General features: G+C 36.5%; 1 protein-coding gene across 1 annotated transcript in view; it reads right to left on the bottom strand.

Moving 5' to 3' along the window:
- The window catches only part of AP3B1 (adaptor related protein complex 3 subunit beta 1), a 242,378-nt gene that overhangs the window by 117,376 nt on the left and 109,979 nt on the right, over window positions 1-15,023 (bottom strand). The window contains exon 15 of the mRNA XM_045848192.1: window positions 6,411-6,587. Coding sequence (XP_045704148.1) covers window positions 6,411-6,587 — 177 coding nt within the window. The remainder of the gene's footprint in view (window positions 1-6,410; window positions 6,588-15,023) is intronic.

Genomic DNA, 15,023 nt, shown 5'->3' with positions numbered 1-15,023 from the left:
AAATAAATCACATGAAGAAATCTACATAACGTTTAGAAATGATTAAATAATTCCTTTCAAAGATTTGACTTAAAATGCAAAGATAAATCTAAATGATGGAAACACATTCACAGTATCTGCAACTATTTGGTCATAAATCTTCTATATCAATCAGCAAGAGCTACAATAATACAATTCATATCACAAGTGGGAATGAAGACAATCCCAACACATAGAGAAATAAATCGGAGGAGTCAACCTGAGAATTGTGAATTGCCAACATCAGCGTACCAGAGAGTGAGTGTGGGTAGGCGGAGAAGGCAGAAAGAGAGGGGGGACATATATAAAGACACACAGTAAAGTCAAAAAGAGAAAAAGATGAACACTGATGGGAGAGGCAGGAGAGAACGACAGATATTAGACTGTGGTGGGTGTGGTGGGTATGCGTGCACGTGCATGTGTGGAAAGGTGAAGGATGTTACACAGATACAGAGAGAGTGTTGTACTATTAGTAATATTTCCTCAAAGAGTAAAATGATTAAAAAATGAATATTCTAAACTGCAACCTGGTAAATTATACCATTATTAAAAAACATTTACTGATTTCCCTGTACCTGTAGAACAAGGTCCATAGCATTTGCTATTCCAAGTCCTGGCCTTGCCTACCTTTCCAGACTCAGCTTTAAGTGTGCTGAAAACACCAGTCTGTTTCGTGCCTCTCCTCTTTCCCTCTTCTGTATAGTAAACTACTCCTTAGAAGCCCACAGTTAGGATTCTTGTCCTTTATGAGACTCTCTTTGACCTGTCTCTTCCTTCTACTTCAGACTTTCAACAACTTTCTCCTCTGGAGTTCAACTGTATCTCAGTACTTCTATCACAGCACTTAGCAAATACTATTTCATTTTTTATGTTTTCCTCCCCTACTAGACTAAAATATCATCTCTTTACACAACTACCATCTATTCTAGAACCTTAAAGAAATAGGCACATACAGCTCCAAGATGGGGATGGAGTAAGTAGACGCTACACTAACCCCCTCCCAGGACCAAACTGGAATTACAATTAAATTAAAGAAAAATCACCCTGAATAACCTACAGAACAATAGCGGGACAGAAGCCTTATAATCACAGACAGAAGAAATAGCTTTACCACAACATGACTGGTACACAGTAAGTGTGGAGGATGCACAAGAGTGCCAGCTGGGCTTCCACAATCAGCAGCTGAAGTTCCAGAGGAATATTTCAGTGGCCAGGGGGTTCCCTTGAAAAGTGGGGGATCTAAAACTCAAGCTGGGCTCCCCAGCCTAGAGTACCAAAACCAGGAAAGGAACCCAAATGACATCAGGCTGTGAAAGCAGCAGGGTCTTCACTTTCCAGGGGAGAGATGACTGGAGACACAGAGAGCCTCTTAAAGGGACAACACACAAAATTACATATGCAGCCACCTCCCCTGGGCTCTGGCAGAGAGAGGGCAGATGGACTAGAGACACTTGAGGAAAGTCTGGGGTTGGTGGCTCTGGGGAGAGAACTGAAGGAACAGCCACCAGAATCCTTGTGCTGAGTTATTCCCCACACTGCAGAAGACATCTTTCTCAGGCAGAACAGCTTCCCCCGCCCTGTCCTCACCCAGTAGCATCAGCCTGAGAGCAAGCAATAGTCCCACAGGCTACAGTCCCTGTCCCCAACGTTGTGGAGCTTAAGCCAGGGTGCTGAGTACAGCTGGAAGTCCCGAATCAGTCATAGGCAGCGTCTGACATAGGACTGCCCCAGAGTCTTTCCAGATCTACCTAATACATAGGAAAAAATACAAAGCAGCAGCCAGAATGGGAAGACAAAGAATTATCCAGAAGCAGGAAAAAAATGAGATGGAGACAAGCAATTTATCAGATAGAGAGTTTAGAGTAATGATTATAAGGGTATCAATTGCATGGAAAAAAGACACAAACAGTAAAAAAAGGAACAGTCAGAAATAAAGAATTTAATATCTGAAATAACTAACACACTGGAAGGAATAAACAGTAGGTTAGATAAAGCAGAGGATCAAATCAGTGATTTGGAAGACAAGGTAGGAAAAACACCCAGGTAAAGGAGCAAAAAAGAAAAAAGAATTTTAAAAATTAAGAGAGTTTAAGAAACCTTTGGGACAACATAAAGTGTAACAACATTCATGTCATGGGAATACCAAAAGGAGAAGAGAGTGAGCAAGTGAGCAAGAATCTACTTGAAGAAATAATGACTGAAAATAGCCCTAACCCTGGTGAAGGGAAAAGACACAAGTCCAGGAAGCACAGACAATCCCAAACAAGTTAGACACAAAGAGGCCTGTACTAAGACACGTCATAATTAAAATGGCAGCTTTAAGACAAGGAGAGAATCCTAAAAGCCCAGAGAGAAAAGCAGGTACTTACCTTCCAGAAAGCTCTAATTAGACTGTCATCTGATTTCTCAACAGAAACATTTCAGGCCAGAAGGAAGGAATGTGAAATATTCAAGGTAATGAAAAGCAGGGACCTACAACCAAGGCTACTTTACCCAGCAAGGGTATCATTTTAAAATGAAGGAAAAATGAAGAACTTCCCAAACAAGAAAAAGCTAAAGGAGTTTATTAACACCAAACCAGCACTGCAAAAAAATGTTAAAGAGCTTGCTTTAAGAAGAAAAAGAAGAAAAAGAAAAGGGGAAAAAAGAGGAAAATGGTTTAAAAATATAATGGCAATAAATACATACCTATTAATAATCAACTTAAATGCTCCAACCAAAAGACATGGGGTAGTTGAATGGATTAGAAAACAAGACCCACATATATGCTGCCTCCAAGAGACCCACCTCAGACAGAAAGACACACACTGACTAAAAATAAAGGGATGGAAAAAGGTATTTCATGCAAATGGAAAGGGGGAAAAAAAGCTGGGGTAGCAGTAGTTATATCTGACAAAATGGGTATTAAAACAAAGGAAGCTATAGTAAGAGACAAAGAAAGATACTACACAATGACAAAGGGAACAATCCAACAAGATACAACTCTAGTAAACATTTATACACCCAACATAGGAACACCTAAATATTTTAAACAAGTCTTGGTGGGCACAAAGGGAGAGACTGATAGAAATACCATCATAGTAAGGAATCTTAACACCCCATTGACTTCAATGGCTAGATCCTCCAGAAAGAATATCAAGAAGGAGACAGTAGCCTTAAACAACACACTATTTTAAGTGATAACTTCAGAGCATTTCAAACCAAAACAGCAGAATGTACATACTTTTCCAGAGCACATGGAACCTTTTCTAAGATAGAACACATGCTAATACAAAAAACAAGTCTCATTAATTAAAGAGGATTGAAATCATATCAAGCATCTTCTCTGATCACAATGCTTTGAAACTAGAAATCAATCAGAAAAAGAACACTGAAAAATATGCAAAGATATGGAAGCTAACTGATGCTATTAAACATGAATGGGGTAATAATGAGAACAAGGAGAAATCAAAAGATACCTTGAAACCAATGAAAATGAGACACAACAACCCAAAATCTGTGGCACACTGGGAAAGCAGTCCTAAAAGGGAAATTCATAGCATCACAGGCCTATCACAGAAAAGAGAAAGCTTAAATTAACAATTTGACTTTACACTTACAGGAACCTGAAAGAGAACAATAAACAAAGTCCAAGATGAATAAAAGCCCAAAAGGAAATAATAAAGATCAGAGCAGACATAAACAAAATAGAGTCTATTAAAAAATGATAAAAAAGATCAATGAATCCAAGAGCTGGTTCTTGAAAGGATAAAAAAGATTGACAAACTTTTAACCAGACTTATCAGGAAAAAAAGGAGAGAGAACCCAAATAAATAAAATAAGAAATAAAAGAGGAGAAATAACAATTGACACTAAAGAAATACAAAGTACTGTAAGAAAATATTATGAACAACTACATGCCAAAAAATTGCAATACCTGAAAAAAATGGATAAATTCCTAGAATCTACATACAATCTCCCAAAAGAAAATCAGAAAGAATCAGAGAATCTGAATAGACAGATTACACCTAGTGAAATTGAAGAAGTAATCAAAAAACTTCCAACAAATAAAAGCCCTAGACTGGATGGTTTCACAGGAGAATTTCATCAAACACTCTAAGAAGAACTAACACCTCTCCTTCTCAAACTATTTCAAAAAATTCAAGATTAGGTAAGACTCCCAAGCTCATTTTATGAGGTCAGTATTATCCTAATTCCAAAACCAGATAAAGACACTACAAAGAAAGAAAATTATAGGCGAATATCCCTGATTAGCATAGACATTAAAATCGTCAATGAAGTATTAGCAAACCCAATGCAGCAATACATCAAGTGGGACTTATTCCAGGAATGCCAGGTTGGTACAACACTGACAAATCAAGAAATGTGATTCACCATATAAATAAAATGAAGGATAAAAACTACACGATCATATCAACAGATGAAGAGAAACCATTTGATAAAATCCAGCACCCATTATGATAAAAACTCTCAGCAAAGTGGGAAGAGAGTGAACACACCTAAACATAATAAAGTCCACATCAGACAAACCCACGCCAGCATCATACTCAGCAGGCAAAAACTACAAGTGTTCCCCTGAAGACTGGGAACAAAACAGGGATGTCACTTTCACCATCTTACTCAACAGAGTGCTGCTAGAAGTCCTAAATATATCAATCAGACAAGAAGAAGAAACAAAAGGTATCCAAATTAGAAAGGAATAAGTATTATAAAACTGTATCTGCAGATGAGAGGATAACATACATAGAGAACCCCAAATATTCCACCAAGAAACTACTAGAACTGTAAATGAATTCAGCAAAGTAGCAGGATACAAAATTAATATCCAGAAAATAGTTCCATTTTTATATGCCAATGATGAACCATCAGAGAGGGAAATTAAGAAAACAATCCCATTCACAATAGGTTCAAAAAGAATAAACTACCCAGGAATAAATCTAACGAAAGATGTAAAAGACCTGTATTTGGAAAATTATAAGACACTGAAGAAAGAAACTGAAGATACAAATAAATAGAAGCACATACCATGCACATGGATAAGGAAGAATTAAGATAACTAAAATGTCCATACTACCCAAATCAATCTATAGACTCAACATAATTCCTATCAAGATTCCAATGATGCATTTCACAGAATTAGAACAAATATTTCAAAACGAACCACAACAAAAGGCCTTGCATAGCAACAGCAATCCTGAGAAAGAAGAACAAAGCTGGAGCAATGATGCCACCTAATATCTAACTATACTACAGGTCCACAGTAATCAAAAACAGCACAGTACTATCATAAAAACAAAAGTATAAATCAATGGAACAAAATACAAAGCCCAGAAATAACCCACACCTTTATATTCAATTATATTTGACAGAGGAAGCAAACATATATAATGGGCTAAAGATAGCTTATTCAATGAATGGTGTTGAATAAACTGGACAGGTTCATGCAGAAAAATGAAATTAGACCACTTTCTTACACCACACACAAGAATAAATTCAAAATCGATTAAAGATTTAAATATTAGACCTGAAACCATAAAAACCCCAGAAGAAAACATAGGCAGCAAAATCTTGGACATTGCTTGTAGCAATATTTTTTGTGACACAGCTCCTCCAGCAAGGGGAACAAAAGAAAAATAAACAAACAGGACCTCATCAAACTAAAAGTTTTGCATAGCAAAGGAAAACATCAGCAAAATAAAAAGACAACCCACAAAATGGGAGAACATACTCACTGATACATCTAATAAGGGGTTAATATCCAAAATGTATACAGTACTTATAAAACTCAACACCAAAAATTCAAACAACCAAATTAAAAAATGGGCAAAGGATCTGAAGACACTTCTCTAAAGAGGATATACAGTTGGCCAATAGACATATGAAAAGATGCTGAACATTACTAGCCATCAGAGAAATGCAAATTAAAACCACAATGAGATATCACCTCACACATGTCAGAATGACTATCACCAATAAATCAACAAACAACAAGGAGAAGATATGGAGAAAGGGAACCCCTCTGCATAGATGATAGGCAGAAAATAGACAGGGGGAGGAATAATATGGGAAGTGTAGAAACTAAAGAACTTACAAGTATGACACATGGACAGGAGGAACTAAAGTGGGGGAATGTTTGTGGGAGGGGAGTGGAGGGGAGTGAAGGGGGGAAAATGGGACAACTGTAATAACATAATCAATAAAATATATTTTAAAAAGAAAAAAGAAAAAAGAAACAAAAAATAGTAATGGAAAAAATACAATTAAAAAAATGAAAAAAAAATAGAAACAGATACTAATTGCTAAATGAATAGACTAGCACATGAACAGACCTTTGTTGCTTTATCAGAATAAAGAAGAAAGTAGGCAGAAGTTAGTAAGAATTAGTCTCTTACCTGTTTGGAGTTGGTTAAATACAATTTTGCTCCCAGATTTAAAATCTGCAGCTTTACCAGATCATCTTCAGTCGTGAAGCTTTTAGCCATCTTCCTCAAAACATCAGGGGCAATTTTAGGAACTCGTTCGCAGTTTTCTCCAATTAGCCAAAGAATACTTGCTCTAGCCACAGGAACCTAGTATTAAAAGCAGATTATACGGTTATAAATAAGATAATAATACTCTCCTTAATGTTAACATAGAAAAGTCTTTAAATATTACCAAAGTGTTTCATCTATTAATTTGATGTCTATCCAGGAAGCGCTCCTATATTTATGGGGTTTTTTTAGTTTTCAAAAAATAAAAACACAGGAAATCACAAAACTGATTTCAGAGATAATGCCTTAGAAAAAATTCATAGAGGAACAACCATTGGTCAAGAATCTTGATTCTATCAGAGATCTGCAAATTCTTGGGCTGAATCTGGCTGCTGTGCCCATTTGTTTATGTATTATTGTCACTGATTTTGTGCTTTACTAGCAGAGGTGACTAGTTGTAACGAAGTCCATAAGGCTGAAAATATTACTAGCTAGCAGTTCACAAAAAGTCTGTGGACCTCTGCTCTATGGCATTGATTTACAAACCTTGATGCCCGTAAAAATAATAGAGGATTCTTATTAAAACTGCAGGGTTCTGGTATCAGCACTAAGATAGTAGTTCAGTGGTGGGGCCCAGGAATGCACATTTTATGAAGCATCAGAGAGGATTCCTCACACAGGTGGACTGCAAGCCATGTTTTGAAAATCATGGAAATCATATAGAAAAGGAATAGATCTTCTAGAGACTGTGATTCCAAATCACAACAATTATGTCTTCTATGTATTTGCACCTACAGCACTGGGAATATATAAAAATTGTAAGATTATCAGATAGATTTGGCTTATAAAATCATTCATCTTGGCCTATTATTTGGTCATCAACAAAAGAAATAGAGATAAGATAAATATGTCCAATACTGCATTTTGGCATTATATATTTTTAATAATGTACATGCCAACATAATTTGTTTCTTAAAAAATGACTGCTTTGCTGCAAATTGGAAACCTTCCATCAGCACCATTAAGACCATCATTTCAGAGTATGTACATTAGTTTTATTACTATCTGCTTGTTTGTATTACCCCGTATTCAAAAACAAAATTTGAAGGGGTGTGTAAATTAGTTTCTGTGAACATTTTCACCCAGTGTGGAAAATCTGCATTTTATAAGAAATGAAAAAGCCAGTAACTATCAAGAAGAGGTAGCATCACAGTAAAAGATAACATTCTTTTTAAGAAGTCCTTTTCCAATTCCTCAAATAAAGTCCTAATATTTTCATTATATTTTCTTAACAGTACATATGATTGTTAAAGAAGAAAGTGAGAATGAGGACCTTTGCACAGCTATAATTTTATCACAATATCCACTATCACAAATACTTACAAAACACCCATTTTATGAAATAATATAAAATTATTAAGACATCCCTAAGTCATGTTGCTCACCAGAATAAGGTCATCAAAAAAGCTTTAAAATCAAAGTATATATTTTCAAATGTTAAGATAATAGCATCATCTTTAAATTAATATTAGAATAAGTTTAGCAAGCAAGAAGAAATCAGCATACTTATGTAATAAGTATAATTACTAAGTATAATACTAAATGCTATTACGAATCCATTCATGCAGTATGATAAAACTGATATCCTTACTGTATGTATACTAATTTCTAGAAAGAAAGGGGTTATTTCTCATGTTCCAAAGGTTACACTGCATTAAGACCTTACTCCAATCTATTATTTTAAATTGAGCTAAAGAACAGTAATTGAGTGGTACATTAAATTTTCCAGTGTGAAGCAATTCAAGTTGTCTGCCATAATAAAAGATATCTCTAAATAAGAATATATGGGCAACTTCAGATTTCAGTTATGCTAGATTTGTTTTCTTAAATATTTTATTACACATTGCTATGATAAAAATTAGAATTCTATGACATAAAACAATCTATTACCCCACTTAGCAAATTTCTTCTAGTAACACATTTATAATTCTTTCTGCAATCAAAAAGACCATCCCAAAAAGTTTTAGGAAACTGTTTCTATTCCTATTTATTAATACACTAAAGTTAAAATAAACACTAAAGACTCATAATACATACATTTAAAACACAACTCATTGAAAAATTTAAAAATCAATAAATTCTAATGCTCACAGTGAAAATTTCAAGGTAGTGGTGGTGCTGGAGGGCAGGATAATATTAAGAGGTAATAAAATTAAGAAAATATTTTGAAAACTTAGAAAACTTCTCCATGACAAGAAATAATATCAATGTAAATACGTTTATACAAAATTTTTGGTGATGGCATTTTGTTAAAAAGCTTAGACAACTGACAAACCTAATGTTTTTGTACATTTGGAGGAAAGTAGATTCCTAAGGTTTTCTGATTTCTGCTTTCCCTTTCTCTCCAATTTGCGTTTTTAAGACTCTCATTTGTATACCACCAATACTATGAATCCATAGCCACTACATTCAAAGATTTGAAGCAAGTGACAAAAGAGCAAGTAAGAAAATTGTCCATGTTTTGTTCGTGGTCTTTTCAACTACAGGATATACAGAAGCACTGAACTAAAAGCCAAACTAAATGTACACATGCATGCAGATCATGTAATACTTTCACTATGAACCTCTGTTTTCCAAAATTTTCAAGGACAAACTGGATTATAAATTAATTTGCCTGATTTTTTATTATAAATCTGTGAGCAAGTGGTTAAGTGCATTTTTTAAGCCTTCTACCAGAAGGCAGTTTCTACTTCCATTTTACCCCATTAACTTGGCTGCAAAAACAAATAATGATTCCTAGTTGACCACAGCAGTTAAGAAAGACATCTAGAAAGATTTTACAGATCACTCTGTAAGCAGTTCAATTTAAAAGCTATTGTGTTTCAACACCAGCCCACTGCACAGTGCAACAGTGTCAAGTAAATCCTACAAAAACATCAATTTTATTTATTTAAATTTGTTAAAGGCAAAATGAGTAGACCTCTAAATAAACTGCATACAACAACATATGACCCAATATTCTGTATCTGGACTCAATATGCATTAAAACAAGTCTGAATTAAACTGGGGTCAGAGAGCAAGTGTGGTCAACTTGCAGGCGTTCCGTGAGGCACCTGGGCAAGGAGTACAGAATGTGCTACTTTAATATTACTCAATATTGAGCTACTGAGTGCAGAATGTCTTTCAACTGTTCTTTTATGACATGAAATCTTTGTCTGTCCCATTAAACATTATGTGAAACCCTGTTAAAACAATCCTTTGGTAATATGCATTTTATTCTGGAAGAACTTTGCTCCAAAAGCAGTATTTACTACAAATGAAAGAAACTCCAAAGAATAAAATACTCAAAATCAGAACATATAAGCTGACTGTACTATCAACATAAATCTACTCAATTTGAATAAACTGTAAAAGTAGAATTAATTTAAATTTTAGTTTTAATATTTTCAACTATCTACTTACTAAATAACAAATAAAATGAAAAGTTTTGAATACAATAAAATCTATGTTCCCATTTTTTAAAAAAAAACTTTTAATGACATAAAAAAATGATATGTATTGTGCTCTTACCATATGCCTGGTGCTGTTTTTAAGTACTTTACCTGTTTCATCTCAGTCAGTTATCCCAAAAGCCTTAGGAAGTAGGCTCTACCATTATTCCCAGTTGATAAGACACATGAGGAAACCTGGCACACGGGGGTTAGAAAACTTGCCCAATATCTCATAGCTTGTTAGTGGTGGAACTGGGAATGGAACTCCAATTCTGAACATAGAGGTCACCACAGCTGCTAGACAGACAAAAACAGTGCACTACACTAGCAAAAATATGAATCGGGAAGGTAAGAAGACCAGTTCCTGCTCCCAGACTGAGCATGTATGTCATGGAGTCAAAAAACATCACCTCAGGGGGCCTACTTACTCAGTAACCAAATGAAGTTCTATTCCTTCTGTCTGTGCTTCTGCCACATGGTGCAGTGGCTCCCTTACAGCCCCTAGCAGCTTCCCAGAAGCCAGCCCTCTCAGGGCGGGTCTAGCTCCTCCTCTTGCCACTCCTGCACTCACACCTGATGGGGCATTTTCCCACTTCCTTTCATCTCTTGTTTTATGAATAAATAAGGTGGCCAAGGTGGAAAGAGGTCTGGCTATCACTTCTGTTCCCCCTCCTCCCTCTGAGGGTAAATGAGCCCAGGATTCTGACTTAGGCACTGACTAAAAACATGCTCAATACTGTCCCTCGGGTCCTCTGTCACTGGCCAGATTGGCTCCAACGTCACAGTAGTTTAAGATACCCTCCTTGGATTCAGTATGAAATAAGCAGAGATTCAGGAATAAAGAGCTCTCGTTTAAGGCTCTCAGGTTATGCCTCCCATTTTAGAATTACTCGCCCACTTTTAAGAGTCATCGGGTACCTGATGAGATTAATAAAGCCCTGCTTTCTTTTCCATGTGGCTATTGCTCCTAGGTGAGTAACTCTTCACTGTTTGGATCAGAGACAATGGGGATTTAATCACTCCCCTTTCCTGACTGGGAAGCTATTGTCTGCTACATCCCTCGTCACCTCTGCAGAGTAACCTGTGCCTCCGATCCCTGACCATTTTGAGGGTTCTGCATCACAAACTGTCTTGCCTTGTCTCCCTTCAAGCTCCTCAGCTTTCTCAGAGAATGTTAATAGTAACAACTCACTACCTTTTCATCTTCCAAGAGTTCACGTTTTTGCTATAGAATAGCATATAGTTTTCTTGTAATTATTTTAATCTCTCTTATATCACATTCCCAATTTGTCTATATTTTTGTTTTCTCTCTTTACCTTATTAAGATTCAGGAAGGGTTTACTATTTTATTATCTTTTCGAAGGACCAGATTTAAGATATATTTATCAATTTCGAATACCTTTTTTTGATATTCCATTTTACAAAATTAACTTTCATCCCACTTAGGTTTTATGCTTTGATTCATTGTTCATTTTCAAATTCCTTATGTCAAATACAATTTTATAAAAAAAAATTCTGGTCTCCTTACTTTTTTTTAAATATAGTCTATTGATTATGCTATTACAGTTGTCCCATTTGCCCCCTTCACTCTCCACCCTGTACACCCTCTCCCACCCACATTCCCCCACTTTAGTTCATGTGCATGGGTCCTACTTACAAGTTCTGTAGCTTCTACATTTCCCATACTATTCTTGCCCTCCCCTATTTTCTACCTACCATCTATGCCACTTATTTCTGTACCCTTTCCCCCTCTCCTCCTCTAACTCCCCTGTTGCTAACCCTCCATGTGATCTCCATTTCTGTGGTTCTGTTCCTGTTCTAGCTGTTTGCTTAGTTTGTTTTTGTTTTAGATGTGGTTGTTAATAACTGAGTTTGCTGTCATTTTACTGTACATGTTTTTTATCTTTTTCTTACATAAGTCCCTTTAACATTTCATATAATAAAGGCTTTGTGATGATGAACTCCTTTAACTTGACCTTATCTGGGAAGCACTTTATCTGCCCTTCCCTTTTAAATGAAAGCTTTGCTGGATAGAGCAATCTTGGATGTAGGTCCTTGCCTTTCATGACTTGGAATACTTCTTTCCAGTCCCTTCTTGCCTGCAAGGTCTCTTTGGAGAAATCAGCTGACAGTCTGATGGGAACTCCTATGTAGGTGACTGTCTCCTTATCTTTTGCTACTTCTAGGATTCTCTCCTTCATTTTAATCTTGGGTAATGTAATTCTGATGTGCCTTGGTGTGTTCCTCCTTGGGTCCAAGTTCTTTGGAACTCTCTGAGCTTCCTGGACTTCCTGGAAGTCTATTTCCTTTGCCAGATTGGGGAAGTTCTCCTTTATGATTTGTTCAAATAACTTTTCCACTTGTTGCTCTTCCTCTTTTCCTTCTGGTATCCCTATAATTCGGATGTTGGAACATTTAAAGATGTCCTGGAGGTTCCTAAGCCTCTCCTCATTTTTTTGAATATTCGTTTCTTCATTCTTTTCTGACCGGATGTTTCTTTTGTCCTTCTGGTCCACTCCACTGATTTGAGTTCCAGTTTCCTTCCCATCACTATTGGTTCCCTGTACATTTTCCTTTATTTCACTTAGCATAGCCTTCATTTTTTTATCTAATTTGTGACCAAAGTCAACCAATTCTATGAGCATCCTGATTACCAGTGTTTTGAACTATAAATCTGATAGGTTGGCTGTTTGTCACTCAGTTGTATGTGTTCTGGGGGGTTGATCTGTTCTTTCACTTGGGCCATTTTTTTTGTCTTGATGCGCTTGTTACGTAGCAAGGGGCAGAGCCTAAGTGTTCATCAGGATGGGGCAACTTGCATTGCTGGGTTGTGATCCTGTATGTGGGGACGGGGTCCAAGAGGGAATAGTGGCACTTGCTTTGCTCTCTGCCAGATTTCAGTCATGTCGGCCACTTCCCCCAAGCAAACTGGACCCTTCTGGTGCTGATTCCCATATGGGTGGGTTTGTACACGTTCTAGGACCCTGTGGGTCTCTGCAACAAACTCTCCTGTGAGGCTGGGAGTTTCTCCTGGCACCTCAACCCCAACAGGTGTTTTCAATTGGTGTTTTGAGGCTTTATTTCCTGGCGCTGGAACCCTGGGTTGCTTGGTCTGTCTCATTCCCCAGGTTTGCCTGGTTTATCTGTGCGTGAATGTGGGACCACCCAGTCTGCCAGCCGCCTTGTGCTCCTCGCCCCTCCACAATCTGCTACCTCACTGGGTTTACCTGCTGCCACCCGCACCTGATGTTGCCAGCTGCTGCTTTCCCATGAGTCCTCTCCACCTGGCCGCCTGTCTCCACCCATCCTATGGGTCTGGATGAGTGTTTCTTCTTTAACTCCTTGGTTGTCAGACTTCCATGCAGTTCAATTTTGTGTCAATACTGGTTGTTGTATTTTTGTTTCTAAATTTTTGCTGTCTTTATTTTGGTTGTGTGAGGAGGCACAGTGTGTCTACATACGCCTCCATCTTGGCCGGAAGTCCCTGGTCTCCTTACTTTTAAAATGGTGGCAGTTATACCCACATCCCACACATTTTGGAATAAAGTGTTCTTGTTTTCTGTGTTTCATGGAGAGCTTGCATTTTTTCTCTAAACTTTTTCTTCACTCAAAAGTGTATTTTCTTACTTCAGAACAGGCAGGTCTGGTATGCTCTTAAATTATTTAATTCTAATTAAAACTTAAATCTTTTAAGTTTACTTATGTCCAAGTATAATTTTCTAGGGATATACTCATGAAATTGGGTATTATCTGTTCAAGAGGTATAAGCTTTTAGCTATATTTACTAAATCAAGCATTAAGTCTATTATTTAATTTATCTATGTCCCTACTTAAGTCTACACCTTCCTTAAAATCTCCTAGGTATGTCTTATATAAGAGAACTACACTAAAGGCACCCACCAAAACTGTGTTATATTTGTCCTCACATTTCCTATAGACTTTTCTTTTACATATTTATTTATTTGGTTGCCATATTTTTGTGCATATAGGTTTATGCCTCTTGGTTTCTTTGTAAATTGGCCTATTTTTCATTTTATGATATTCTTTTTTGTCTTGTTAAATGCTTTTAATCAATTTTAAATCTCATTTCCTTGCTCATGTTCACTTAGTATCTATCTCCCTACCTTATTTTCAACCTTTATCACATGGATTAAGGTATTTTAATTATAAATAGACTGTAGCTAGCTTTTCTTTTCATGTCAATTTAAAAGTCTTTTTTTTTTATCCCCACCCAAGGATATTTTTTCACTGTATAGAGAAAAATTGGAAAAGAAAGAGGAAGGGAGAGATAGAGAAATATGGATTCAAGAGAGAAGCATTGATTAGCTGTCTCTCATACAGACCCAGACCAGGGATTGAATGTCCTGGAACCAGGAACCAAACCTGCAACCTAGGTATGTGCCCTGACTGGGAATCGAACCCGAAACATTTTGGTTACTGGACAACTCTCCAACCACACCAGCCAGGACTGAAAGTCTGTCTTTTGATGAGAGAATTCGCTCCATTCATAGTTAGCGAAGGATACATTTGATTTTTACTCTTCCATCTCATAACTCTATTACTTTTAAAAATATATTTATTTTACATTTCTTTCCTTTCTTCCCTTTGTGAATTTGTAATTTCCAACATACTTTTAGATTCCAGTAAGATTATCTCCTGACAAAAACAAAAATAAAAATGCCACACCCTACCATGGGAATTATATCTAAAATGGGAATGCTAATAGAACCTATCATGCAGAACTGTTATTAAAATTAATGATTTTTATTTTTAGATACTTAGAATAGTACCTGACATATGACTTATATTACAGGAGTTCTGTTAAATAAAATATAAAAGGGGCTATAAGGCTGCTTACAAAATTTAAGCCTTATCAAGTTTGTCTTCTTCAAAAACAGTAAGTATGGCCACCATCATAGTAACGCCTTACACTAAGCACTAAGTGTTTCAAATATGTTGACTCATATATTCTTCACAGCGGGTCTGTAAAGTTATTAGCACTACTGTTCCCATGTTACAGATGAAAAAACTTGGAGCATAAAAG

This window comes from Phyllostomus hastatus, unplaced genomic scaffold, assembly GCF_019186645.2.
Source record: "Phyllostomus hastatus isolate PE091 unplaced genomic scaffold, TTU_PhHast_1.1 phas_contig_58, whole genome shotgun sequence".
Taxonomy (NCBI): domain Eukaryota; kingdom Metazoa; phylum Chordata; class Mammalia; order Chiroptera; family Phyllostomidae; genus Phyllostomus; species Phyllostomus hastatus.
This window is presented reverse-complemented; position numbering and strand designations above follow the sequence as displayed.